The following is a 25884-nucleotide window of genomic DNA, read 5'->3' as shown; positions in this document are numbered from 1 at the left end:
ACTATAATGGTGGACGTGTAAGAAAAATCATAGTTGATTGGTAGTTAGTTGTAATTACCCAAACACGAGTGGGGTTTTCATAATTTAACATTACCTCGGGGGGTTGGTTTTAATTTAACCTACTATTTAATTATTTGTAAACAGTTTACAAGAATATGCTTCATGAGTATAATTGAAGTTATGAGTTTTAGCATAATTTGTCCTTATTCACTGAATAAATTTTGTTTTTGCTCTTTTTTTCTGAATATGGATTCTTGAACTGAACTTCACTTTCTACACAAATCAAAGGATTTAAAAAAAAAATAAAAAAATGAGTGGCAACTATCGGTTCGAAATGGAAGAAGACGACGTAGTTCGATCACTGATCACCACCATAGGAAGCTTCATTGAAGACAGGCTGACAAACAAAGAGCAAAGAATCCAACACAAGGACCATTGTGCAGAGAGATTAGCAGCCGAGGATCAAACCGCAAAAAACCAAACCGAAGAAATCCACTACTCCGACCAAGCGGTACTAGCCAATCTCGACTGGGGAATCGAAGCCCTCGAAGAAGCGATCGCCACGTCGAACGTCGAAACCAAAATGGCACGTCTCGAATACGCCGAGAAGATGCTCCAAGTATGCGCCATGTTACACTCCGACCGCAAAACCGCGGGCGTACCGAACTTCTACCTATCCGCTTGGGCGCATTTGAATCTCTCCTACTTGTGGAAGTTGAAAAACGATAACCGTAATTCGATCCTCCACATGTTGGAGATGTTTGTAGTCGACCCTTTTTTCTCGAGGGTCGATTTTGCCCCCGAGCTATGGAGATCGATCTTTTCGCCACACATGGGATCGATCATCGGTTGGTATTCGGAGGAGAGGAGGAAGATAGTGTTCGATATGATCCCCGACAATTCGGATTTGTCGCTCACCGTTGATTTCGATCACTGTTTTAACGAGTCCTTGATCTTGTCCGTTCGACCGGAGCAGGCGGAGAGAATCCAAGCGTTGGAGAATCTTTACGGAGAATCTTTGGACATTAACACGAGGCTTTACGCAAAGTACTATAAAGATTGTATGAACTACGATGCTGCGAATACTAGAAAGGCGATTCTGCCTATGATGCCGATTGTCGAGCCGCCGATGACTCCTCTGCACGAGATTAGTAGCCGTTTGATTCCCGATTACGTGAAATTCGGCCCCGTTTTGCCAAAGAGTGCCGGCTTTTCCACAAATCAATCAAGAGATGTTTCTTCCAGGTTTCTATATAGTAAAATAAACCTTAAAATCGACTACTAAAGTATACGTTGATCAACTCACCTTTTTTTTTCCGCTACAATTAGGTCGAAGGCGGAATCTGCCTCAGAGAATCTTGAAGATTCCGATTGCTGGGATGCTCAGGTGAGTTCATTTTAAAGATTTACAATGTCGTATATCGAAATTTGATCACTTTCTTGATTTTATAAACGACAATCCCCACAGAATAGCTCTCCTAAGGAATATTCTCCCAAGAGTCGAAGAGAATCTTCTCGGAACAGCTCTCCAAAAACTCCTACCGTAACGAATTCATCTCCGAAATCAGTCAAAAAACCCGGAAATATACAAACATCTATGCTTCGCCTTCTCTCCACCCGTGCAACGGACTCGAATTCTCTGCCTATTTCACCGCTTTCATGCGGTGATAACTCGAGCATTAGCTCAACGGACTCCGACGAAGAAACAAAAGTACGTTTTTTTCGTACAACTATCTCATTTTTTTATTTATAACTTTAAATATTTACATACTACTCAAAGTGGAACGAATACACAATCAGGGACAGCTGAGAATCGCGGCGAAAAGCATTGCTCATGCACGAAGCGTCAGACAAACATTCCGGAAGAGGTTTGTTTCGTTTATTAGCCACCTTTTCCGAGCTCATTTCGTTTGCTAGTCCGTGAAATGACTAATTTCCCTCTCCCTTTTTTTCGAGGCAGTTCTATGAATCGAAGTGATGATGGAAGGCTGAGCTATGTATCTTCTCCAACATCCGAGGTACTAACTCCACAGTCGAGGCCGCCAAAAGATTTTGTCTGCCCTATCACAGGCCAAATATTCAACGATCCCGTCACGCTCGAAACGGGACAGACGTACGAACGAAAAGCCATTCAAGAATGGACGAACAGAGGAAACACGAGCTGCCCCATCACTCGGCAGCCTCTCTCGGCAGCCGCGCTGCCGAAAACAAACTACGTACTCAAAAGACTAATCACTTCTTGGAAAGACCAACACCCCGACATTGCTCAAGAATTCTCCAGCACCGAAATTCCATCGGAAAAATCGGCGCTTCCGAGCCGTCAGAGATTCGTTCGAGCTGCGTTAGCAACTTCGCCGACGAGCGTAATATCTCAAGCTTCTGTTGAGACGGTGATCAATGCGTTGAAGCCTTATATCCTCTGTCTGTGTAACTCCGAAGATCTCAAAGAATGCGAGGAAGCTGTTCTGACTGTATCGAAAATTTGGGAGGACTCGAACGTGGGGCGCGGGATTAATTCCTACTTATCTTCGCCGACGATAGTCAATGGATTCATGGAGATTCTGTCTGCTTCTTTCGACAAGGATGTACTCAGGACAACGATATGTACTCTGTCTAAATTGATATGCGCAGACGATCGTGTTCGTGATCTTCTGACGAGTATCGACTCCGATTTTTACTGCTTGACCGATTTACTCAAGAAAGGACTCGTTGAAGCTGCTGTGCTTGTCTACCTTCTCAGACCGTCGTTTTCTCAGATTTCTCGTCATGATTTGGTAGGCACTCTTGTACGTATAATTAGCGACGAAAATGAAGAAGTGACCGATTTTCGGTTTAGTATAGCGCCGAAAGATGCTGCTATTGCGTTACTAGAGAAAATTGTCGTCGGTGGCGACGAGGGTGAAAAATCGGTTAATGCGACGAATGTAGTAATAACGGATAACGGAATACCTGCTCTGCTGAGCTGTCTCGATAGGGTAGACGGAAGACAGACCGTCGTGTCGATCCTTTTACGCTGCATGCAAAGTGATTCGACATGCAAGAATGTTATAGCAAACGGGATCGAGCTATCGCATGTTCTCGAATTATTTCACGGCGGAGACGATAGTGTGAGAGGGATGTGTGTCGAGTTTCTCTGTGAGCTGGTTCGGTTGAAAAGGTACATAACTTTTTAATCGGCTTAGCTTCGATTTTATTGCATCGATACAACTATTTCTGAGGTCGTTATGTTGCATTCCAGGAGAACATCGAGCGACGAGATATTGCGGATAATTAAGGAAGAAGGAACGTTCAGTACGATGCACACGCTTTTGGTTTATCTGCAAATGTCGCCGATGGAGCAGAAATCTTCCGTCGCTATCCTTCTTCTTCAACTCGATCTATTGGTTTGTTTTTTTCTTTCTTTCGTTATTGCGAATTCAACGAAACAAACAAAATATGCCGGAATACAGTAGAACCTCGATAAATTAATAACCTCGATAAATTAATAATTTATTTCGATCCCGGCTCGGTGAGAATGTATTAAATTATTAGTTCAATAATTTAATAATTTTGTTAAATTAATAGAATTTTTCAAGTCCCGACCGCATTAATTTATAGAGGTTTAACTGTAGTTAGGTAGTTAGTTACCTGACAGAATATTTCGCAATCCAGGCTTCTCCGCGTAAGATGAGCATTTATAGGGAAGAAGCCGTGGAAGCAATACTTGAAGCGCTTCAACGAAAAGAATTTCCATCGTCTCAAATTACGGCTCTCGGCATGCTTTCGTCTCTTGCGGGAAGTCTCCGAGGTTCAAATAAGCCGTGTATCGAATCTCGGCTGCTGAAAATAGCAGGCTTCGACCGAACTTGTGGTGCTATTACGAAAAAAGACGAAATGAAAGCCGACGAAACGGAATTAGCTGAAACGGTATTATTTTTATTTTTTTTTTGCGAAGTTTTCGTGTTTGCGTAATTCGTCACCTTCTACAAAATCCATTTTTTTTTCTGTATTACTTAGAGAGAGGAGGAGAGAGCGGCGAGGAATTGGGAGAAGAGAATCGCGTTTGTACTATCGAACCACGAGAAGGGCGCGGTTTTTAAAGCTATGGAGGAATGCTTTAAAAGCAATTCGATCGAGATAGCGAAGTCTTGTCTTGTTGTGTCCACGTGGCTCGTGCACATGCTTTACAGTTTTCCCGATTGCGGAACACGAGACGTTGCCCGTAAATCGTTACTCGACAAGTTCGTAAACGTGCTGCGATCGTCGAAGAATCTCGAGGAGAAGATATTGGCTGCTCTCGCTTTAAGAGGATTCGCGAGCGAACCAGGTAACTGACTACAGTTTAATCATTCATTCAACACATTTTCTCGTTGCGAATATTTCGGCTTTGTAACTAAAAATTTAACGGTCGATTTGATGTTTAAGTTGGGCTCAACGAAATCGGGGTATACGCTAAAAGTATATGGAAAACCTTGAGGAAGATTAAGAAGAGTTGCACGGCGGCCAATGATATAACGAAAGCACTCATGAACTTACCATCAATTGACGCCGTGAGTCGAGTAGTACGAATCCCTCGTTTTTCCCGTCGATTTTTTTTTGATACAGAATTGATTAAAAGCTCTAACTGTACGAAAATGCAGGCGGATTTGTGGTCGTGTGTCGAAGGTCCTGAGATAGATGTGTCGGTGAATGGAGAAATCATGTCGATGATTCATGTAAGAAGTCGATTGATCAGTAGCCATTCCGATGGAACTATCAAGGTATCGACTCAAGAATGTAACGGTCACAAGTAATCTTCGTTTATTTCTTTCGTTTTTCGAAGAAAAAAAATAAAAAATAAAAATCTCTTGCATTCAGGTATGGGACACTGCGAAAAGGGCTCCTAGGTTAATTCAAGAAGCACGCGAACACTCAAAGGCGGTAACATGCCTTTACGTTACTCCTTCGTGCGACAAGTTGTACAGCGGATCTTTGGACAAAACCATACGTGTAAGACTTCCGTATTTCATGCTCTAATCCAAATCTTGAAAAAAAACGAGGTGTATTAAACGTAAATTATTGATTTTTTTTCATATTTGTTTCTAGGTTTGGTCAATCAAACAGGAGGAAATTTATTGTATTCAGGTGCACGATGTAAGAGAGGCGGTGCTCGCACTGGTAGCTAACGCGAGTGTCGCGTGCTTCTCGTCTCAAGGAAATGGAGTTAAGGTAGGATTTTTTTAAGTTACTAAAAGGATATCAGCTATGTGTTGAATCGTAGTCGTTAAAAAAAATTGATCGATTTTTCGTACAGGTGTATAATTGGTCGGGAATCGTGAAAAATATCGGCTTCAACAAACAAGCCAAATGCCTTGCCCTGGATGGAGATAAACTCTACTGCGGTTGTTCTGGTTACTCTGTCCAGGTAACAAATTTCGTAGGGATGGAAATCTGATTAGAGTTAGCATTTTCGGAAATAATCCGATCTTATCCGGAAGTTAAAAAATTAATTTCAATCCAATAATTTTTTAACAAAATGGAAATCGTAATTTGGATGTGCGAATGGGAGGGAAAAACGATTAGCTATTCCAAAATCGATTTTTTTTGTGTCGAAATCGTTGGAACTCTCCGTTTAGGTAGGGGTGGAAAACGGATGAAACAAAAATCTGATTTCAGAAATTATGGTGAAATTAAATTGCTCGAAAATTGAAAAAAATACTCAGATCGGAATAGCCGAAATTCGGATGTTGCATTTCTTTATCCACCTCAAATATAGAATACATAATAACATTGATATTATATATATAATTTTTGAATAAAATAACAAATTTCAAAAAATTAAAAGTGAAGCGAAATCTCATATGTAATCCAATTCCGATCCAAAAAATGTTAGGAAAAATTGAAATCGTGTGAAGAAATTCCATTTAAAGTTTGTTTCACAAATTGCCTCTCCCCATGTTGATTGTCGAGAATTTCCATGTTGATTGTCGAGAATTGCGATAAAATGTGTACAGGAGGTAGATTTAAAAACACAATCATCATCAACATTTTACTCCGGCGCCAAAAAGTTACTAGGCAAACAAACAATCCACTCTGTCGAAATCCAAGACGGTCTTCTATACGCCGGTGGATCATCGGTCGACGGTGTAGCAGGAAAGGTATAAGAGAATAGAATCTCTATGAAAAAAATTGCAAATATTGTCACATAAAAATAACATAAAAAATGTACTAAAAACAGAGTTTGCAATTAGGTTTTCAAACTATCGAGCAAGGCGGTGATAGGATCGTTGCCGACTGGTCTGGACATTCAGCAAATTACAGTAAACAATGACTTCGTATTTACGGCTACGAAATGTGGAATCATAGAAGTATGGCTGAAAGAAAGAGTGGCGAAAATTGCTTACATCAAAATGGCGTGCGGCGGCGGCGGTGGCGGGAGCACGCGAATCACGGCCGTTGCATCGGATTCCGATGGGCAGAAGCTTTTTGCGGGAACTTCCGATGGGAGAATCCAGGTATACTAAATTTTCAATTAGCTTTCTGCATTTGAGATTTAAGATAATTAATTGTTCTTCAGCAATTTGGAATTTGATCATTTTTTTTTTTTTTGTGTGGGCAGGTTTGGAGTTTGGATTGAGATTCTGAGAAGATCTTGGCGGGAAATTTGCTGAATAAAAAACATTGTATCCACTAATTGATGACGTGTAATTTTATCCAAATCCTAGTTGGATTCTCAAACGATGTTTCTCAAAAAAATCAAATGAAATAATATAATTTCATCAAATTTGAGTCACTAAAAGATAAACTCGTTATTTTGAGCTAATTTCATCCAAATTAGTTCGTCACATCTCTTGGTCGAACTCCCCATACTCACTAAAAGATAAACTCGTTATTTTGAGCTAATTTCATCCAAATCAGTTCGTCACACCTCTTGGTCGAACTCCCCATACTCAGAATTATTGGGTCGCGGCCCAACGATCGATAAAAAAAAACCATTAAGTCAAGGCCGGTAAGCACCAAGATGAGACAGAGTGATGCTAAGAGAAGACTTAGTGATAAGGAGATCGTAAATTAGGAAATAGCCATGTATAATATTCTATATAAACGAATATAAAAAATCCTATTAGAGTTTATGATTTTAACATTAATAATACACTTGTATACTATCTCTTGAATAATATCTCTCTCTCTCTTTAACATTTTCCGGTCACTTGTTCATTGCCACCGACCCTAAATCCAACGATGAGTGAGCTATGCGGGAGTCGAGCTCAAAGGGAGATCTTGATGGTGCAGATTATGCTCCATTATATTATATTTTATTGCAATTTTTAGCAAAAAATGTGAAAAATAGCTGTGAAAGAGATGATATTTGAAATCATTTGTCAACCGTTTGACACAAAACTTGAGGGCCGTTGAGTTACCATGATTTACATTCCTCCATCAAATACTTGTCGACCCAAAGAATGAGCGCCCTGGATGCGAGAGATTTCGCCAGTTTGGTACAATATAAGCTAAATTTAAGCTTATCTAAATTTAAATTTGACATTGAGAAAATAGAGTTGGAATAATAAATAGAATCTCGATACTTATTTATTTAAAACTAGTACTTCACCCGTGCGTTGCACGGATATGAGTTTCAAAATGAGAAAAATAATAATATTTAAACGATTATCTTTTTATAACAACACCAATTGAAGTAAAACAAAATGGAAGGAAATAAAAAAATATCTCTTAATTCAGAGTTGTAACATATAAAATTCAATTAAATATTACAAAGAAAAATACGCGAATGGCGCAAATCACGATATGAAGATTAAGTAAAATAATTTAAAACATATGGTATAACTCTATTTCATGGAATGCAATCTACTACACTATGTGAATCCTCTGCAAAATAACTAACTTAACAACAAACACAGTAGCATAGAGGTAGCACAATAGATACTCAAATAACCTGCAAGTTTATCACTAACAACATTCAATTAGTGATGCACATTACTCAAACAACAACACAACTTATAAATATTGCAAAAGAGATAAGATGTATACGCCAATACCAATAATAATACCAATATTGATATCCATATTGATACTAATCCTGATACTAATACTAATACTAATACTAATACTAATACTAATACTAATACTAATACTAATACTAATACTAATACTAATACTAATACTAATACTAATACTAATATTAATACTAATAACAATACTAATAATAATACTAATATTGATAGTAATAATAATAGTACTATTGATATTAATATTGATACTAATACTAATACCGATACTCGTACTAATACGGGTACTCATACTGATACTAATTCTAATCATAATATCAATACTAATACTAATACTAATACTAATACTAATACTAATACTAATACTAATACTAATACTAATACTAATACTAATACTAATACTAATACTAATACTAATACTAATACTAATACTAATGCTAATACTAATACTAATACTAATACTAAGACTAATACTAATACTAATACTAATACTAATACTAATACTAATACTAATACTAATACTAATACTACCAATACTAATACTAATACTTACTGATATTGATACTGATACTGATACTGATACTGATAGTGATATTGATACTGACACTGATACTGATACCGATACTGATGTTAATACTGATACTGATGTTGATAGTCATATTGATACTCATGGTAATATTAATATTAATTATAATACTATTACTAATACTGATATTCATACTAATACTGATACTAATATTGTTACTCATACTGATACTGATGCTGATAAAAATACTAATACTAATACTAATATTATACTAATAATACTGATACTAATATTAATATTGATATTGATACTGAAATTGATATTCATATTGATTTTGATACTGAAACTGATACCGATACTGATATTGATACTGATACTGTATTTTTTTACGATACTGGTACTGATATCGATACTAATACTTATACGGATATTTATACTGATATTAATACTATTACTAATAGTAATATTAATACTAATATTGATACTAATACTATTACTAATACTAATATAAATGTTAAAACTAATTATAATGCTAATGATACGTATACATATATTGATACTGATACCGATACCGACTGATACTGATATTGTTATTGTTATTGTTACTGATACTGATACTGATATTAATACTGATACTAATACTGATACTGATACTGATACTGATATTGATACCGATACTGATACTGATACTGATACTGATACTGATACTGATACTGATACTGATATCGATACTAATAATGTACTGATACTGGTACTGACATTGGTACTGATACATGTTGTGGTACTAATACTGATACTTATACTGATACCGAACATAATATTGATACGAATACTTACGCTTATGTTAATACTAATATTTGTACTAATACTAATACTAATACTGATACTAATACTAATACTAATACTAATACTAATACTAATACTAATACTAATACTAATACTAATACTAATACTAATACTTAGGGGTGCAAGTTGGAACGGATTTTCCAATTTCCGCCGGTTCCGATCCGAAAAGTTCCGATTTTGGAACAACTTTTTTCATTCCGACTTCCGAAATTCCGATTTCCGGAATTTTCCGATTTTTTTGGATTGGAATTGGAATTATATAAAATAAATTTGGAATTTCCAATTTCCGATCCGATTTAATTCCGAAATTAATTCCGAAAAATTCCGACTTTTTTCCGAAAAATACACCTATAAATAGTATATATTATATAATACTTATTTTCCGAAAAATACACCTATAAGTTTGTCTTAGGATTTTGACATAATGAATTGTTGTTAGAAGTTTTATTGGATATTATGCGGTGTTTATTTTTATTTATTTTTTTGAACTGAAATTTAGTAGTTATTAGTTTTACTTTTATCGACGTGCATCTTCTTATTTTCGAAAAATTATGAACATTTTCGAAAATTTCGGCTACGTTTTCAAATTTTAAAGCTTATGTGATTTCCGATTTTTTTCCGAAATTCCGAAATTTCCGGGCCTTTTGGAATTGGAATGAATTTTTAGATTCCGAAAATTTTGGAATTGGAATTGGAATTAATTTTGTACTTCCGAAATTTTTTGGAAATTTTCCGAAAAGGCTAATTCCGATCCGATCCATCCGACTTTCAGCCCTACTAATACTAATACTAATACTAATACCAATACTAATAGTAATACTAATACCAATACTACTACTAATACTAATATTAATACTAATATTATTATTAATACTATTACTAATACTAATATGTTAATATTGTTAATGTTAATGCTAATACTAATTTTGATGCTAATGCTAATCTAGATATGCTAATTATTATGCTAATGCTAATTATGATTGTAATTCTAACATTATCCAAATCCTTATCGTATTCGTAATTCTATTCATAACACTAATAATAGTTCTAATCGTAATCCTAACCATAATCTTATTCCTAACGCTAATCATAAGCCTAATAATTTTAATACTAATAATGTTAATGCTAATCCTAATGTTAATTCTAATTCTAATTTTAATTATAATTCTAATCCCAATCCTAATACTAATGCATGTCACTACTTATCGTACTAAGCATAATCATAATCTTAATTATAATCTAATACTAATATTAATCATAATTCTAATATTATATTAATCCTAATTACAATCTGAAACCTATTTCTAGTATTAATACTAATACTAATTCAAATAATCTTAATTATAATTTATAATACTAATATTAATCACAAATTCTGATTTTGCAACAATTTTTTTTTGCAATGATATATTATTTAGTATAAAAAAAATTATATTAAATCTTGAACCTTTATATCAAATTTCTTAGGTGTGGCAGTTGAACCATAAAAAACACATATGAATATGTTAGAAATTAATATTTAATTATATTATCAAACTGACATTAAAATTATTTAAAATATTATAAGGGTATAAGTAAGCGTTAAGACGTAAAAGAACAATAATCATTGTTAATAAGATAAATTATGAAAATTCTCTTGAACTTAGGTGAAATTACAGAAAACACCCCCACTTATCGGTGATTATACCAAACCCCCCTGATGTTTGTTTCTGTCTTACACGACCCCCTTATGGTGTGATTTTTTTACGGAATCTTTTTTATTCCATGTAATGTCCCAAAAAATATGGAGTCCACCATTGCAGACGTGACATTTCTTTTATAGTACTTTTTAAACTAAAAAGTTACCCTCAGGGTTGTCATGGTAATAATAAAAAATTGTGAAAGTGTTATTTAAGAAGAATAAAGATTTCGTGTAAAGTTCACCTGAGGGTAATTTTTGTCTTTAAAAATTACCATAAAGAAATGTCGTGTGTGCAGGGTATAATAAGCATTATTGGAATATTCCACGTAATAATCCTTGAAAATCATACCATAAGGGGGTCGATGTAAGACGGAAACAAACATTAGGGGAATTATTAATATAAACTATTTACGGCAAGAGCATTCGAGTGGGATTATTAAATAAGCTATCAAAACATTTAACCACAATTTTTATACTCTAAGATAGTAATTTTTAATTCTAATAGAGTTATGAATTGAGGTATTTTGACATTTCATCTTTCAAAATGTAAAAAATACATTATGCAATCATGCAGAATAAAATATCAAACATGAGTTATGAATTTAACCACCTCAGTGTCCATTTAGAAAATAACATGTCGCAATTAGATATATTTAATTAACAACTATTTAATACCTATGGTTGAAGAAAATACATTTAGATAAATATCAAAACAAAATATTAAATAGCACATAAATATTTGCGAACTCATTTTGATACTTTTGGGTTGGAGTTGGTGTAGATATTTACTTCATTATATTTATTAGAATTATAATAAAATGCTTATTAGTGGAATACAATATATAATATATACAATCATTATACATTTTAAACAAAACAATTGATATTCTTAATGTTAGCCATTAAATAAAGTGGATAAACAAATTTAATTCCAAAGATTTAGAATTATTATATTTTGAAATATATAAAATCAATTCGTTTTTTTATGAATTGATTAAACTTAACTTAGGTTATTCAATTTATTAGTATAATCATAATAAAATTTGTATTTTAATTAGTATATAATTAAAAAGGTTAAATCAATCGTAAAGTTTATTGTCACTGGAATCAGTGAAGAAAAAATAATTATTTAAATAATAACATGAAATTTATGTATTATAATTTTCAATATGGTAAATAATTGGGAGTACATTACTCTACACATGGAATAACAAATAGTGTCAATTTCGCAAGATAGTAAATTCAAACATGTATCTTTCTTTTTTACAGATAATATTAATATATAATATTAAATTAGTAAAAAAATACATATTCTCTGGTCATGTTCATGTAAAATGTATAATATCAAATAATTTATTCTGCAATATGTTTTTTTAATATAAATCCAATTTTATGAATTAAAATTTAAAAAAATTCGTAACACCGCCAATCATGCAATTATAATAAGGGAAGATTTTAAATCGAATTTAACTAAATTCAAATTAAATTAATTATAAAATTAAATTCAAAAATAAATTTATTTAGGGTTTCCAAGAAAGTTGATATATTTAGAGCATTTTATAAATGGTAGGATATAAATAGATAAATAAAATAATTAAATATATTTAATTACCTTTGATTTTGGAAAATGATGACATGTTTTTTGATGATTTATTTCCACCAATCAATTCGCCACTTGGGATGAAATTGAGGACATGTCATCAATTAAAATTGCCAAATGTCAAGCAATTAGCTATGCAATTCAACTTTTATATATTATATAGATACCGCAGCCCAATTGAAAATTTGGGCCTTTTCATACTAAGAACAGTCCAAAATCTCATAAGCTCCACTTCCAGGCCCAACAAAATCGTAGGGGCATTTTGGGAATCATTTCTTCTTCCTCAGTATTCACTCTTTCTTCCTCGAAAGAAAATAACAAAAATAAAATAAAATAAAATAATTAACTGTTTCAAACTTCAAACCTCAGCTTCTTAATTCTCACCACTGATCCGCCGAACCACCGCAGGAATGGCGATCGACACCGTTCCGCCGCTCATCAACGCGCAGCTCACTTATCTCATCACCCATTCTCCTTTCCCCGTCAAGGTAATTAATGCATTCTGTTGCCCCAGATCACACGCATGTAATTCATACTTATACGCTTATGTACGCAACGCTGTGGCCGCATATTCAGTTTCTGTGTTTACGAATTTTCTAATTCGAAAGAACGAATGAAAAATATGTTGCAGGTGGAACAAATGTGGTCCGGGAGCAAAAACCCTAGGTTACTTGATCGCTTCACTCTAGTCATACCGTATTGCCTTGACTATATCAGATGTGAGTTTTCTTCAATTGATCGTGTTTTCGTTTGTTTTATAATCTGCTTAATTCTACAATTTTTTTGTTTTTTTTTTGTTAATTTGACATTTCAATGATGAAATTAGGGGATGTTATTTACAATGCTATGTATCCATTGGCCGCGCCGGATGTAATATTTGGACCTGACGACGAAAGTTTTCAGCCGTATTTTGGTGGCAATGAAAAATCTTCGAAAAATGGTCTGGCAGATTGGAACAGCAAGGATCCGGCTCGTTTGTTGGCTCTTATATTGGAGCTCAGGTAATGCTCTTCTTCTATATGTGACTGCAACATAGGGTAAAACAAATAATTTCTTGTATTTTTATCATTTTATGTATGGGGTGTTGGCACTGAGTTTTTGGGCGACTTTGTTTGATTTATATAATAGGGCTGCATACGTGGCGTACCAGAGAAGACGTATTGGAGAGGTTGATGATGAAAGATTGAAATTCGAAATCAGTACGCTGGTATCTAGAGAGGTTAGTTTTCCGATGAAAATTTTCTACGTCGAAGAAAAAAGCTAAACATATTTAAGCTTGCCGTTTAGCCTTCCAGAATTCAGATACATTAATAGGGTGGTGTGGTTTATGTCGATTTTTCAAAATTGATCTGTCTTTCTGTGCCTATAATTGTACATGTTTCTCCAAATGCGACTCTTAAGTTCTTTTGCTGCATTTTTGTCTATCATTGTCACTGAAGATTTGACGTTAAAAGTTACTAAGTTACTAGAACCAATATGTAGATGCATATGCAAACAAATTTTGCATAGTTAAGGACTTGATGTCGTGTCAGCTGTATCAACTGCAGCTTGCAGTTATCTCAGATATTTGAGTTGGAGTGCAAATACTATTGCATTCCTTACTTGTGCCAACTATGAACAGTTTGGTTTGAGATCAATAAATGGATTAAGGATCTGTTTGACTCTGGTCGAATATCTTTAGTTTACTTCTTAAAGCAGAATATGTTAGTAATTAGTATATATGTTTAATTTACCTCCGGCTCCTACAGGGTTACTACCTCCGTTTCAAAATAAGTGTCATTTAAGGTAAAAGCACATAGATTAAGAAATTTAATAAATAGTCTCATTTTGAATGGAAGAGCGCCATAATACCATTTACAAACCTTGAAGAAAGATAAATTAGTTGTGCAAATGAGCGAGCTTGAACAATCAATGATAAAAAGCGAAATTGGTTAAAAAAAATAATTTTGCCTTGAACTTTTAAGTGAGACTTAAGATGGCAAAAAAAATATGGCCAACGTAACACTTACTTTGAAACAGAGGGAGTAGTATTTGCTGAAACTCAAAATTTCTCTATCTCGGACCTGTTTCAATAGTTTCCATGTCGGCAAAAACATTCTTCTTATTTTTCCCCTCTTGCATGTTTCAAATAATGCCATTGAGTTTTGGATCGGGATGGAAGGTGGGGGGCTGGTATGGGAGGTTACTGATCCTAAGAGTAATGTTTTTAAGACTAGCGAAGTTAATTAATTTCTGCCAACCATGCATCATCTCTTTGGCATCTGCAAGGAAATTTTGATGTCCGCGAGATATTTCTAGTGACCTGTATTTTATTTTCGGAGCTTGTATTTGCATATATCGGAATAACAGGAACCAATATAAATTGCTGATGATTTGGGTTTAGAAGCCTGTTTCTTCTTTTCAGCTTTGGCTTTTGGATGCATCTCCTTTTACATATTATTTCCTTTGGAAACCTATTATATCTTTATGTAGTTCTAAATTTCTTCATATTTATTACAGGGAATTGAGATGTATATGAGCTCAATCAATGATAAGGTGATGGAAGATGATAAACTTATTCGAGTCCTATAATAACCTTCTTCTATCTTTCTTATCATTTAAAAATGTTGAGTTCATATGGGTTCTAAGCTTCTTCGTGGTCCTTTTGCCGTTTGATTGTTGCGTAGCCAGAAGAGGTTAAATTTGCAGTTCCATTGTTGGACATTGATCTAAATAAATTGGTTGCTGGATCGACCTGGAGACATCCACAGAAGATACGCTTACAGGTTGGTTTCACAAATGTTATTGGCCTAATGGCTTTAGTCTACTCCCAGAAAACAAATGATGCGACATGTGGAATAAATATCAGCTTTTAATTAATCTAAGGCCATAAAAAAGGCAAAAGCAATCAAGGCATATGCTGTAAAAATAATGTATTTTTACACAAACAGAAAAGGACAAAAAGTGAAAGGAAAAGAAATAGAAGCTCTCAGTATTGATGGAAACAGACGGAGTAGGCTTCATTTGATATATAGAGGATAAATTTAGAGCAATCAATATTAAAATAACTGGGAATTCTTTCTTGCTTGGTGTGCACTCAAAAGGAAAGCTTTAATTCTGAAGTTTGAAAGTATGTTCATCGTGACACTGATGTGAGAAATCCTTACATTGTACAGAAACGACCATCGATTGTATGATGTTAATTTATTTATTGTAGATTTATAAGGAATATGAGTTAAATTGGAAATGCTCGAGCACTATCACTATATATGGTCATTTCTTCCTCAGTACATAATTTGTCCAAGAACACCTTTTCTTTTTGCACCCTAGATATGCAACATACTCGTTTTCTGATATTTTCTTTGTTATCCTTCAAACTTCTTCTATCAAGTATTCTCCTATTTTTTGGCCAACCTCCAATTTATAATGTTCGTAGGTTATATTTCCAGTTGGTAAAAAGTATTCTACTCCTCCAGCCCCTCGTCTAAAGTTGATTTCTTCTGTGGAGTTGAAAGCTTTATATTCTATTGAAGATTTCAAACTTCCTTCTTGGCTGGAAGGAATGTAAGTAAATATATATAATTTATTCCCTTCAGTTAAATCTTTCTCGTTTATAGATTTGTCAACTGTCACTTTGGTCCAGGGTGAGTGTCTTTTGTTCTTGATCTTTACCCTATCTGTAGGTGCACAGCCGAATATCTTATCATTGTGGAAGAGATGCTAGAATCACAGGTTTGCTGCAGTTTTATACAATTTTACTTCATAACACAACTGCCGGCGCAAGTCGTTAAACCTCAGCTTGTTAATATTTTTATGGTATAATACTTCCGTTTTCTTTGACAGATTAAAAATGCAGTCTCCTCTATTGAAACAAGGAGGAAATTAATCATGGCATTGGCGCCTATTTTTGGTAGACCAATTGAAGCTGATCCGGTGTGCATTCTTTATTTGTTTTTATTTCTTGATGGCTGGATTTATTTAATTAAAAAAAATGCTCATACGTTCGTAGTTGATTGCCAGGTCTTTTGCAGGAAGGCAACATTCTTAGCTTCTTCCGGGGTGTTCACTTTTCTGGTAGGATTCGTGTGCACTTTATACAATATCTGTTTTTACAATCATATTACATCTGCTATAATCCTTACCAATTTCTGCAACTGACCACTCTCTTCCTCGCCAATTTATTGCGTACGCTATATCGTCTCTGTATTGAGGATTTCTTTAGGAGGGAGTCAATAACAATAATATTCTACTGATCTGAATCCTTGAGTAGTACAGGATCACTCCTTTTTAGTACAAAATGTACAATACAGAACATTTACTGTTCAAATCTATTTGTTTTAATATTTTGTACTGATTGTTCTGTGCCGTGTGTTGGATCGGTGATTCTATTGGAAGATTTTGAGTTCTTACGATTTTGTTTTGTCAGGTCCATTTTTCTCTCTCCCTTCAGTTCCCAAAGCAGCCGCCAGCTATAATACTTCAGAGTTCTCAGGTAAGAATTTAAGGTCCTATAACTGCTCACCAATTTGGTTAAATAATGTGAACAGCTTTCGTAGAATCTACGTACAAATTACAATAATTGAAATATCGACAGTACGAACCCGTTCCTTCTCCCACTTATATAAAGAACCTAACGAGATTAGTTTGTATATCTGCAGCATTTCAATTCTTATGGTGTGCCGATCAAGTCACCTAACTTGACAGAATATCCATGGAGTCCTAGATGGGAGCCGTCGAAAATGGCTGATCGGATCTTGTAAGTTAATATTTTATTTATTTATTTATTTTGGGAAAAAAAACTTATAAATTATAAGATTTTCATAAATAACATTCCTGTAAAATTATTACCGCAGTGACTTCCTTGTAGACGAGTCTTTGAACTTCAAGAAATACTGCGGCCAATTGATCCAGTAACGAGGTTATATTCTTCTGCAGCTTTTGGGCCATTTTGTAAGAAGGCTTGTATTACTGTATCGTGTATGTGTACCATATTCATGCTACTGTATCTTTGTAATGTAAATTTGGAACAACTTGGGATCCTTTAATTTTTTTTCTCGAACAATGGGGTCTCAATAGGGTTATTTCCATGCTACACCCGGTCAAGACTACACCAGGTGATTTATTACCGTTGATCTGCACACACCAATGTGGGTGTGGGTGTTTTTGTGTGCATATGAATGGTAAAGATCTATCCGGTGTAGCATATAATAGACCGTCTCAATAGGCTTAATGTGCATAAAGTTTGTCTCTGTGGTGCTCTAGTGAGAAAGAACTGGAGTAACAAATGTGAGGGTTTTTTTTCATTTCTTAAGTGTTGTTCTAAGCAAGACTGCAGGAGTGTAGTTTGGAACATAATTTTCAAAGTTCCCCAATTTCGATTTGAAAATATTCGATTTTTGCACAATATTTTTTCATTTCCAATTTTGAAAAATATGATTTTTATTTTTATGTTTTTAATCGAAATTGTGATTAAACCCTAACATTGAACATTAAATGTGTGACTAAAACCTAATATCGGACATGTGTAATTAAAACCTAGTATTGTTAAATATCGAACATGTGCGATTAAAACCTAACATTGTTACAAGTGTAATTTTTGAAATTATTTTCAAAAACTAAAGTCGGATCGGAAGTCGTAATATAACATGTATGGTTAAAATCTAATATTGTTACATGTTCAATATTAGGCTTTAAATATTACTAAATGCTCAATATTAGAAACAAAACTAAAAAAACACAAATATTAAGTTTTAATCAATAAATTAAAGACGTCTTCGTTATCTAATTATATTCGATTATAATAAAAAACAAATTCCCAAAAAAATATTATAACAAATCAATGACAATAAAGTGTAGAAGAAATTCTTCCCTCCACATCCCAATCACCTGTGTATTAATATTGGAAGAAAAATATTCTTGCTTCACAAGAATACACTCACGCAACCGTGGAAAAATTCTTCTTTCACAAGAAATATTCTACACACGGCAAAATTCGTAAAGAAATTGCTTATTGATGGGCTCAGAATTCGATATATAGCAAGTGAAAATTCAAACCATAATTTGAAGTATTATTTAATTTTTTTTAATCACAAAAAATTAAGTATTAGGGGAATTAAATAATTAAGATCATAAACACGGACGCACGGTAACTCGAACGTGGCACGCTTCTATTGGCCGGGTTTCCAGCAAAAACGACAGAAGGCGATACAGAGGATCCGAACCCAACGAAAACCCTAGCTAGCCCTCGGCGCAGTTCCACACTGTAGTACGAGTTCTCGCTCAGCCCACTGACTCGGTGAAGTTAATACATGCATATCATTTTCTATATATTTTTTTTGTATATATAAATACGCATTTGTATAATGAATTGCTCACAAATTAGTCTCTTACTACCGCCGGTTTTCGCTCCGCTGCAGTTCGGTCGTCTCTCTCGCCTCCATTCTCAGTCATCTGCTGCCTTATCCACCAACTGTAAGAAACTCCCCTGCGCCTTTTTGTTTGAGGTTTACGAGTCGTGAAAATTGTGACACAAATTTCGTGTTTGCAAGTTGAGGATAGGGTTTCCTTTAGGTTTTGTATTTGATTTTATGAGCATCGATTATGGAGTTGGAATTTATTTTTTTAGGGAATTTTCCATTTTCTATTTGAATTTTGTTTTAATTAATAATTTATTTATTTATTTAGGTTTTCTGTAGAGCAGCATAAAAAAGATTAGTGTAGACAGAGAGCAATTAATGGGCATATATTTTTTGGATGTTTAATGGGGAGGAATTGTGTGCTAATAAAATACTTTATCTTCTATTTGTGTTGGTAGTTTAACCTAGTTTCAGTTTGCAATAGCAACAATTGCTGATATATTCAACTGTGAGGAATGTACATAATCAATGTCGTAGAAGAGGTTCATCTATTATGGATAATGCAATTTAGGAAAAGCTGATAAACAACTAATGCATCAATTGAAAATGTATTATGTGGAAGAGAAGTCGGTAATGATAGAGTAATATCGCGAGTTCTCATGTTTTATATGCAATCACAATGAAATATGGTCATGGAACTGTAAATAAGAGGAAAGAGTAGTTGTGACGTTTAAGAAGATCGGTTTAACTAATGAAGGAAGTCGCCTTCGTTAGTTCTCTATTTTGAAAAAGTTTGAATATCTTCAGTTGGTTAGTTCAATATCTTCAGTTGGTTAGTTCACTTTTTCCTTTTTCAAAATCCATGCTTGTGAATTGGCATTTTGATGTATTTTATCTGTTTATTCGACATTTTGAGTTCTTATACAGTAACCACGATTACAAGTAATACAGAAATAGGCTAATTGACTTCTGTGGATTTTAGATATATTTAATATGTTTGTGCTATTTTTCAGTAGCCTATCCTGCTTAATTTTCTTACATCAGATGCTATATCGACTGCTGCTTTTGGTAATTTGCCCGTGATTCTCATGAAACTAGACAGGTATTCTTAGAACTTCTCGAAGACTTTTTCTCAAAGCGAAGTCATCATCTGCTACCAGTATGGCGGATGTAAGTCTATGTAAAACTATTTATTCTAGAATCTTCATTTCTGATAGGAAAACAATTACTGGTACTTTTACATTCAAAGGCACATTTAGGCACGTAATTTTAATAAATAGTACAAGTTATTTGAAGAATCATAGAGTCAATGTGACACCTCTTGTAAACTCTGTTTTATATCATCAAACAGGATCAAAATATAGTTGGGGGAAGTCTTAAGCAACAAATAGCAAGATTATTTGAAGAATCATTGAGAGTAACAGTCCCCGAGGAGCTCGATGTAGCCCCTGCTATTGCTCCATGCCAAAATGCTAACTTTGGTGATTATCAATGGTATTGCTTTTTTTCTTTTTTATGCTGTCATGCAAATTCTTTTGCATTTGTGCTTAATAGAACTATAAGTCTCCCTTCATTTTTCTAGGTTTCGAACTTTAATAGTCTTTGCAATATATAATCCGATACTCCTTACTACAACTTTGATTGCTAATTATCGAATTTTGACTTGCTACAGCAACAACGCCATGGGCTTATGGTCAAAACTTAAAGGAAAGGGTACCCAGTTCCGAGGTCCCCAACCAATAGGGAAGGTGCTGATGGATATATGGCTTTACTATTATGCTCTTTTTGTTTTTATGTTTTATATGCTAAAGAAGAAAATAATGCTGTGAGTCTTATGTCATAAGTTGATGCCTGATGACATGAAATGTTAATTGCATTTACTTTAGGCCATTATGGACAATCTCCCTCAATCAGAAATGATAGAGTCTTGCTCAATTGCTGGACCTGGCTTTGTAAATGTTGTCTTATCTCGGAAGTGGATAGCCAAGGTAAACTAACTATAAGATTCTCTTTCTTTTTAGCTGCGGTTTTTTAATCTTGTTTATGTGAATGTTACCTCAACTGTTGCAGAGCATTCAAAAGATGCTAGTTGATGGTATTGAAATTTGGGCTCCGAGGCTTCCCGTTAAAAGGGCTGTGGTTGACTTCTCTTCACCCAACATAGCAAAAGAAATGCATGTTGGTCACTTGAGATCGACTATCATTGGAGACACCCTGGCCCGTATGCTGGAATTTTCAAATGTAAAGGTTCTTCGAAGAAACCATGTTGGAGACTGGGGGACACAGGTATGTTAGATAGTTATTCTTTCTTCCTGAAAAGGAGTTAATTTCTTCTTATGCATCCATGCTTATCAAATAGTAACTAGTTGCTTGGGGTAACTTGTGTTTATTGAAGTTGTGAAAGTAAATTTTCTCGAAATACTTCTGCTCCTAATTAGCAGTACATCTTTTTCCTCCAGCAACTTTGATTTTTTTTCTTTATTTGTTTCAGTACTCTTGCAATTTTAGAAGTACATATTCAGTCCCTGTTTAATCCATGTCACTCAGAAAGTACCTACTCGATTCATTGATGTCCATTTCATGGAATTAAGTCAATAATGTTTCAACATGCCATGTTGAAATTTTCATTTTTAGTATTGGAGGATGAATAACCTCGTTGTGGGGCCCTAGTGAAAATTAAGCGTATTTTGCTATAATGTATAATGATTGTTATTCATGAATTCTGTTGTGCATGCTAATGCTGTTTGAATTCCTTCCAGTTTGGTATGCTAATTGAATACCTATTTGAACTGTTTCCCGACGGAGAAGGTGCCAATGAACAAGCAATTGGAGACCTGCAGGTAAGGGGAGATTTTTCAATAATTTTTAGATTTTATGGGAGTGAACTTGTAACTGTAAAGTTTTAGATGACTTTGATTTACTGCTGGTTTTTAGGCATTTTATAAGGCCTCGAAGCAAAAATTTGACGAGGACCCTGCTTTCAAGGAGAGGGCCCAGAAAGCAGTAGTCAGTCTTCAGGTACATTGCTTGATAGCTTTAGGATTGTTGATGTTGATTGTTTTGTAGTCGTTTGTTTCTTCTGAGCCGAATAACCCTCAAGAACTAAATATGAACCCATCTGTTACTATGAAAATGTTGAATTTCGTAATAGTTAATGTAGAATTGTCTTCGCTGCATGATGATGTATACAAATTTTACAGGCTGGAGAGGAGAAGTACCGAAAAGCGTGGACTGACATATGTGAAATCAGCCGAAATGAATTTGAAAGGGTTTATCAGCGGCTTGGAATTCAGTTGGAGGAAAAGGTACTAGAGGACTCTCTCTTTCAAGTTGCTCATTATAGTGTCTGAAGCTGTTGGTAGATTCCAACAATGTCATCCCAACACGTGGATTATGTTATTCTTAGAAGATAATACAGTGGATATTGTAGTGTAGTTTTTGGTGATTGTGCTTAACCGATGATACGTATAAGATGTTGTTTCCATTATCTTTTAGATGGCTTGATGTGAGTTTTTTTTCCTTTTTTCACCAAGTAGAAAGCTTTTGCAATCCCGAATATGTGTATAAGTCTATAAGTTGGTATTCTGTTTACTTACTCTTTCAGGTTTTATGAAGTTATCATTCATACAGTTCTTTTTTTCCAGGGGGAAAGCTTTTACAATCCATATATACCTGGGGTACTAGAGTTATTGAGACAAAAGGGATTAATTGAAGAAAGTCAAGGCGCTCAAGTTATCTTTATCGAAGGAAAAAATATCCCACTTATTGTGGTGAAGTCGGACGGTGGATTCAACTATGCTTCAACTGATCTTGCTGCATTGTGGTGAGTTCCAATTTTCTCTGTTCAGTAATTCGTCGTCTGTTATCCAGGTTTAGAATTGGTTCAGTTCATCAGCTAAAAACTTCTCTGTTCACCCATTTTTGCATATTTGTAATGACCGCCTTCTAAGTATTCAAAACCGTTATTGCTTCATCAAATGACTGATACCAAATCTTTTACTAAAAGCTGTGGAAATTGCTTCTTGTACAAGACTTACACTTGCAATAATATATAGGTACCGACTTAATGAGGAAAAGGCTGAGTGGATTATATACGTAACAGATGTTGGCCAACGAGATCATTTTGATATGTTCTTTACTGTAAGTTTTAACATCAGACATATGACTACTACTTATCCCACATATGCAAGTTCAGAGGTTGAAAGTGCTTTTTCTGTAATGCTTTTTCAGGCTGCCAAACGAGCTGGTTGGCTTCCATCTGATGAAAATCAGTATCCGAAAGTTAACCATGTTGGGTTTGGGCTTGTTCTTGGAGAGGACGGAAAGCGATTCCGAACTCGAAGTACCGAAACTGTCAAACTGGTTGATTTGCTTGATGAAGCCAGAAATAAATGCAGAGCAGCTCTTGTTGAAAGAGGTTAGTGTTTTTATTCTCGTCCACCACACATTCTTGAGTAGCGCAGAAATACATACAACTGAACAATTATATCATGCTATTTTCCTCTGAAATTTAATCCTCACAAGTTCTTTAAATGTACATCAGGGAGGGATTGGACTGAAGAGGAGCTCGATCAAACTTCCGAAGCAGTTGGATATGGGGCTGTTAAGTGAGTATATCCCGCTTTTTGCACGGTTTATCTGATTAATTATTTATCCAATTGAATAAGACATAAACAAAGTATGTTATCTATTTGAATAGTACTCATCTTTTGGCCCTGCTTAGAGATCTGGCTTTTTAGTCATGTATTTTAGTTATATATTCGACAAATTGCGGAAAATGCATGCACTAGTTTGTGTTGGGTTTGATAAAAAAACGCCACTTTTTTTTATTTTTTCTCCATTTTTTGCTGACAGGGTGTTGTTATCTTTTGTATACGAAACAGATATGCTGATCTGAAGAATAACAGAACAACCAACTACACCTTTAGTTTTGAGCAGATGCTCAGTGACAAGGTACGGCCATTGAATTTTACTATGAGGATTTATTGTTTTGCCGTAACTTCTTTCTTACGCAATGTTCGTATGAAGCTGTGCTCATCTGTATCTCATTTAGTTGGTCTTGTTATAATTGCCTTGAACTTCGCTTACGTCTGTTTCTCATTAATTAACTATGTGCACTCTTTCAATTTATTTCTTGTTGCCTTGTTTCTCTATGATCAGGGAAACACTGCTGTGTATTTGTTGTATGCACATGCTCGAATCGCCTCAATTATTCAGAGATCGGGGAAAGATATAGAACAACTGAAAAGGGTATAAACGCAATTCCGTTATTAGTCTTAAAATTTACTCTTCATATGTAACTTTGGTCTGATTTTTTTACCTTCAAATATCTCATCAATACTTGATATACCCTCGAGATTATTTATGATTAAGTTCGAGTAATTCTTCGTTATATTTGCAACAGACTGGTACGTTAAACTTGGCTCATACCGACGAACGCACATTGGGTCTTCATCTGCTCCAATTTGCAGAGGTAATACATACGCTTTTTTTTTTTTTTTTTTTTTTTTTTTTTTCTGGCTTTCTAAATTCATAATTTAATTTGCACCGCCTTCACAGATTGTTGAAGAGTCAATCACCAATCTCTTGCCAAATGTGTTATGTGAGTACTTGTACAATTTATCGGAAGACTTCACGAGATTTTACACAAACTGTCAGGTATGGAACCCCTTAATTTAATACTGCACCAAATTAAAATTAATAAATACTCTCATTTTTTTTTCTGCCCATCGTGTCGGTGTTCAATTTCTGAGATCTATATATTTTTGTATTTCTCAAATTTATTTTATAGGTGGTGGGGTCGGAAGAGGAGACAAGCAGACTCTTGTTGTGCGAGGCAACGGCAATTGTCATGAGACAGGCTTTCTATTTGCTCGGCATTACACCCGTTTACAAGCTTTGAGCCCTTCTCGTAAAAAGCCCTTTGGAACATGTTATCTCTAACTTTACGTGCATTTTTTTTAAGTCGTAACTGCCCTTTAACTTCTCCTGCACATAGGAGAGATTACCGATGGCTTATCGTTTGCTACGAATTGTGTTCGTGATTGGATTTTGAATTTGTGAATTGATTTCTCATAAGTACAATTCCGAAAGAAAAAAAAATTAAAATGTTTAGTTCGAATTTACCGTTTGTTTTAAGGATTTAGAGTTTTATGAATACATCGATTTCTCGAAGAAGTTTTACGAATTCATTATTATCTACAATATCATCAAAGTAAGTGTATAGCTGTAATAATACATAAAAAGGATGTTTGATTTATGGAATGTTTAATTATTTATAACTATTTGTTCTTAGGATACACTGTATATGCAAAATGTGTTTAACAATATATCTCTAAAATCGAATTTTCTACATAATATGTTACTTGACAAAAGTATATGTATGAATTTTACTACATGAAGTCCATCATATTATTCTTACAAAATAAATAGGATATACTATATTTCCTCTATACTACTACATTTAAGTAATTGTTTTGCATTGTATCCAAGTATTTAATTATTCATGATAGATTTTACCAACCAAAAGAAAGTAAACATCCAGCTAATAACACAAAGCAAACATGATTTGATAGAAAGGATGTAATTACATATGATAAGATATCACAAAGAGGAATTTTATAAATAAAAATAAAACGACAATTTTCTTAATATTTTTTTTCAGAGAATGATTTTTTTTATATATATATAATAAATTAGGACAAATAGAAAATACACATGCAATAAACCATTTTTTTTACCTAATAGATAAAAAGATTTTATTGCATTATTCAGTGACAGTTGCTAGTCATGAATATAGATGAAATTTCCAACCAACTATAAGAAAGAGATGATGTGGATTTGACAGTTAGGACAGTGGGTCCCACTACCACCGTTAAAAAAAAATAGAAATAAAAATTCCCGCGTTAAAA

General features: G+C 34.3%; 3 protein-coding genes across 9 annotated transcripts; all 3 read left to right on the top strand.

The window, feature by feature from the left end:
- The first annotated feature begins 168 nt into the window (after positions 1-168).
- Positions 169-6742, top strand: LOC105956372 (putative E3 ubiquitin-protein ligase LIN). 2 transcript variants are annotated; one of them, XM_088815707.1, is made up of 16 exons: positions 169-1245; positions 1330-1387; positions 1469-1711; positions 1801-1868; positions 1961-3157; positions 3239-3383; positions 3652-3906; positions 3997-4306; positions 4405-4529; positions 4620-4739; positions 4837-4968; positions 5065-5187; positions 5273-5383; positions 5973-6116; positions 6210-6473; positions 6578-6742. In XM_088815707.1, exons 1-16 carry the CDS (start codon positions 311-313, stop codon positions 6593-6595), a joined length of 4248 nt encoding a protein of 1415 aa, XP_088671833.1. In that variant the 5' UTR covers positions 169-310; the 3' UTR covers positions 6596-6742. The 2 variants fall into 2 exon arrangements, with proteins under 2 accessions (XP_088671833.1, XP_088671832.1); XM_088815706.1 differs by having other exon boundaries at positions 195-1245; positions 4405-4541.
- A 6162-nt stretch (positions 6743-12904) lies between these two features.
- Positions 12905-17820, top strand: LOC105956420 (BRCA1-A complex subunit BRE-like protein). Its single transcript, XM_012980268.2, has 13 exons — positions 12905-13126; positions 13270-13357; positions 13465-13639; positions 13767-13857; positions 15138-15173; positions 15305-15403; positions 16054-16181; positions 16301-16349; positions 16461-16550; positions 16638-16691; positions 17044-17109; positions 17276-17373; positions 17471-17820. Exons 1-13 carry the CDS (start codon positions 13049-13051, stop codon positions 17529-17531), a joined length of 1113 nt encoding a protein of 370 aa, XP_012835722.2. The 5' UTR covers positions 12905-13048; the 3' UTR covers positions 17532-17820.
- An 828-nt stretch (positions 17821-18648) lies between these two features.
- Positions 18649-25144, top strand: LOC105956421 (arginine--tRNA ligase, chloroplastic/mitochondrial). Of its 6 annotated transcripts, none has more exons than XM_012980272.2 (19): positions 18649-18912; positions 19034-19088; positions 20076-20143; positions 20325-20467; positions 20646-20721; positions 20860-20961; positions 21044-21259; positions 21733-21813; positions 21908-21991; positions 22174-22278; positions 22618-22796; positions 23029-23113; positions 23204-23390; positions 23517-23580; positions 23857-23926; positions 24134-24223; positions 24378-24446; positions 24533-24631; positions 24765-25144. In XM_012980272.2, exons 3-19 carry the CDS (start codon positions 20135-20137, stop codon positions 24873-24875), a joined length of 1770 nt encoding a protein of 589 aa, XP_012835726.1. In that variant the 5' UTR covers positions 18649-18912; positions 19034-19088; positions 20076-20134; the 3' UTR covers positions 24876-25144. The 6 variants fall into 6 exon arrangements, with proteins under 6 accessions (XP_012835726.1, XP_012835724.1, XP_088671830.1 ...); XM_012980270.2 differs by having other exon boundaries at positions 18748-18912; positions 20072-20143; XM_088815704.1 differs by having other exon boundaries at positions 18748-18917.
- The last annotated feature ends 740 nt before the right edge of the window (positions 25145-25884 follow it).

Source organism: Erythranthe guttata, chromosome 3, assembly GCF_056151865.1.
Source record: "Erythranthe guttata isolate IM_541 chromosome 3, IM_541, whole genome shotgun sequence".
In the NCBI taxonomy this organism is placed as follows: domain Eukaryota; kingdom Viridiplantae; phylum Streptophyta; class Magnoliopsida; order Lamiales; family Phrymaceae; genus Erythranthe; species Erythranthe guttata.
This window is presented reverse-complemented; position numbering and strand designations above follow the sequence as displayed.

Bases quoted from the DNA above. Each gene is read 5' to 3' on its own strand.
- LOC105956372 (XM_088815706.1), top strand. From the start codon at position 311: ATGAGTGGCAACTATCGGTTCGAAATGGAAGAAGACGACGTAGTTCGA. The intron at 5,188-5,272 runs GTAGGATTTTTT...TTTTTCGTACAG, and splicing joins CTCAAGGAAATGGAGTTAAG to GTGTATAATTGGTCGGGAAT. The intron at 5,384-5,972 runs GTAACAAATTTC...AAATGTGTACAG, and splicing joins GTTCTGGTTACTCTGTCCAG to GAGGTAGATTTAAAAACACA.
- LOC105956420 (XM_012980268.2), top strand. From the start codon at position 13,049: ATGGCGATCGACACCGTTCCGCCGCTCATCAACGCGCAGCTCACTTAT. The intron at 13,640-13,766 runs GTAATGCTCTTC...TTTATATAATAG, and splicing joins GCTCTTATATTGGAGCTCAG to GGCTGCATACGTGGCGTACC. The intron at 17,110-17,275 runs GTAAGAATTTAA...GTATATCTGCAG, and splicing joins TAATACTTCAGAGTTCTCAG to CATTTCAATTCTTATGGTGT.
- LOC105956421 (XM_012980269.2), top strand. From the start codon at position 18,980: ATGAATTGCTCACAAATTAGTCTCTTACTACCGCCGGTTTTCGCTCCG. The intron at 20,144-20,324 runs GTAAGTCTATGT...ATCATCAAACAG, and splicing joins CTGCTACCAGTATGGCGGAT to GATCAAAATATAGTTGGGGG. The intron at 21,814-21,907 runs GTAAGGGGAGAT...GCTGGTTTTTAG, and splicing joins AAGCAATTGGAGACCTGCAG to GCATTTTATAAGGCCTCGAA.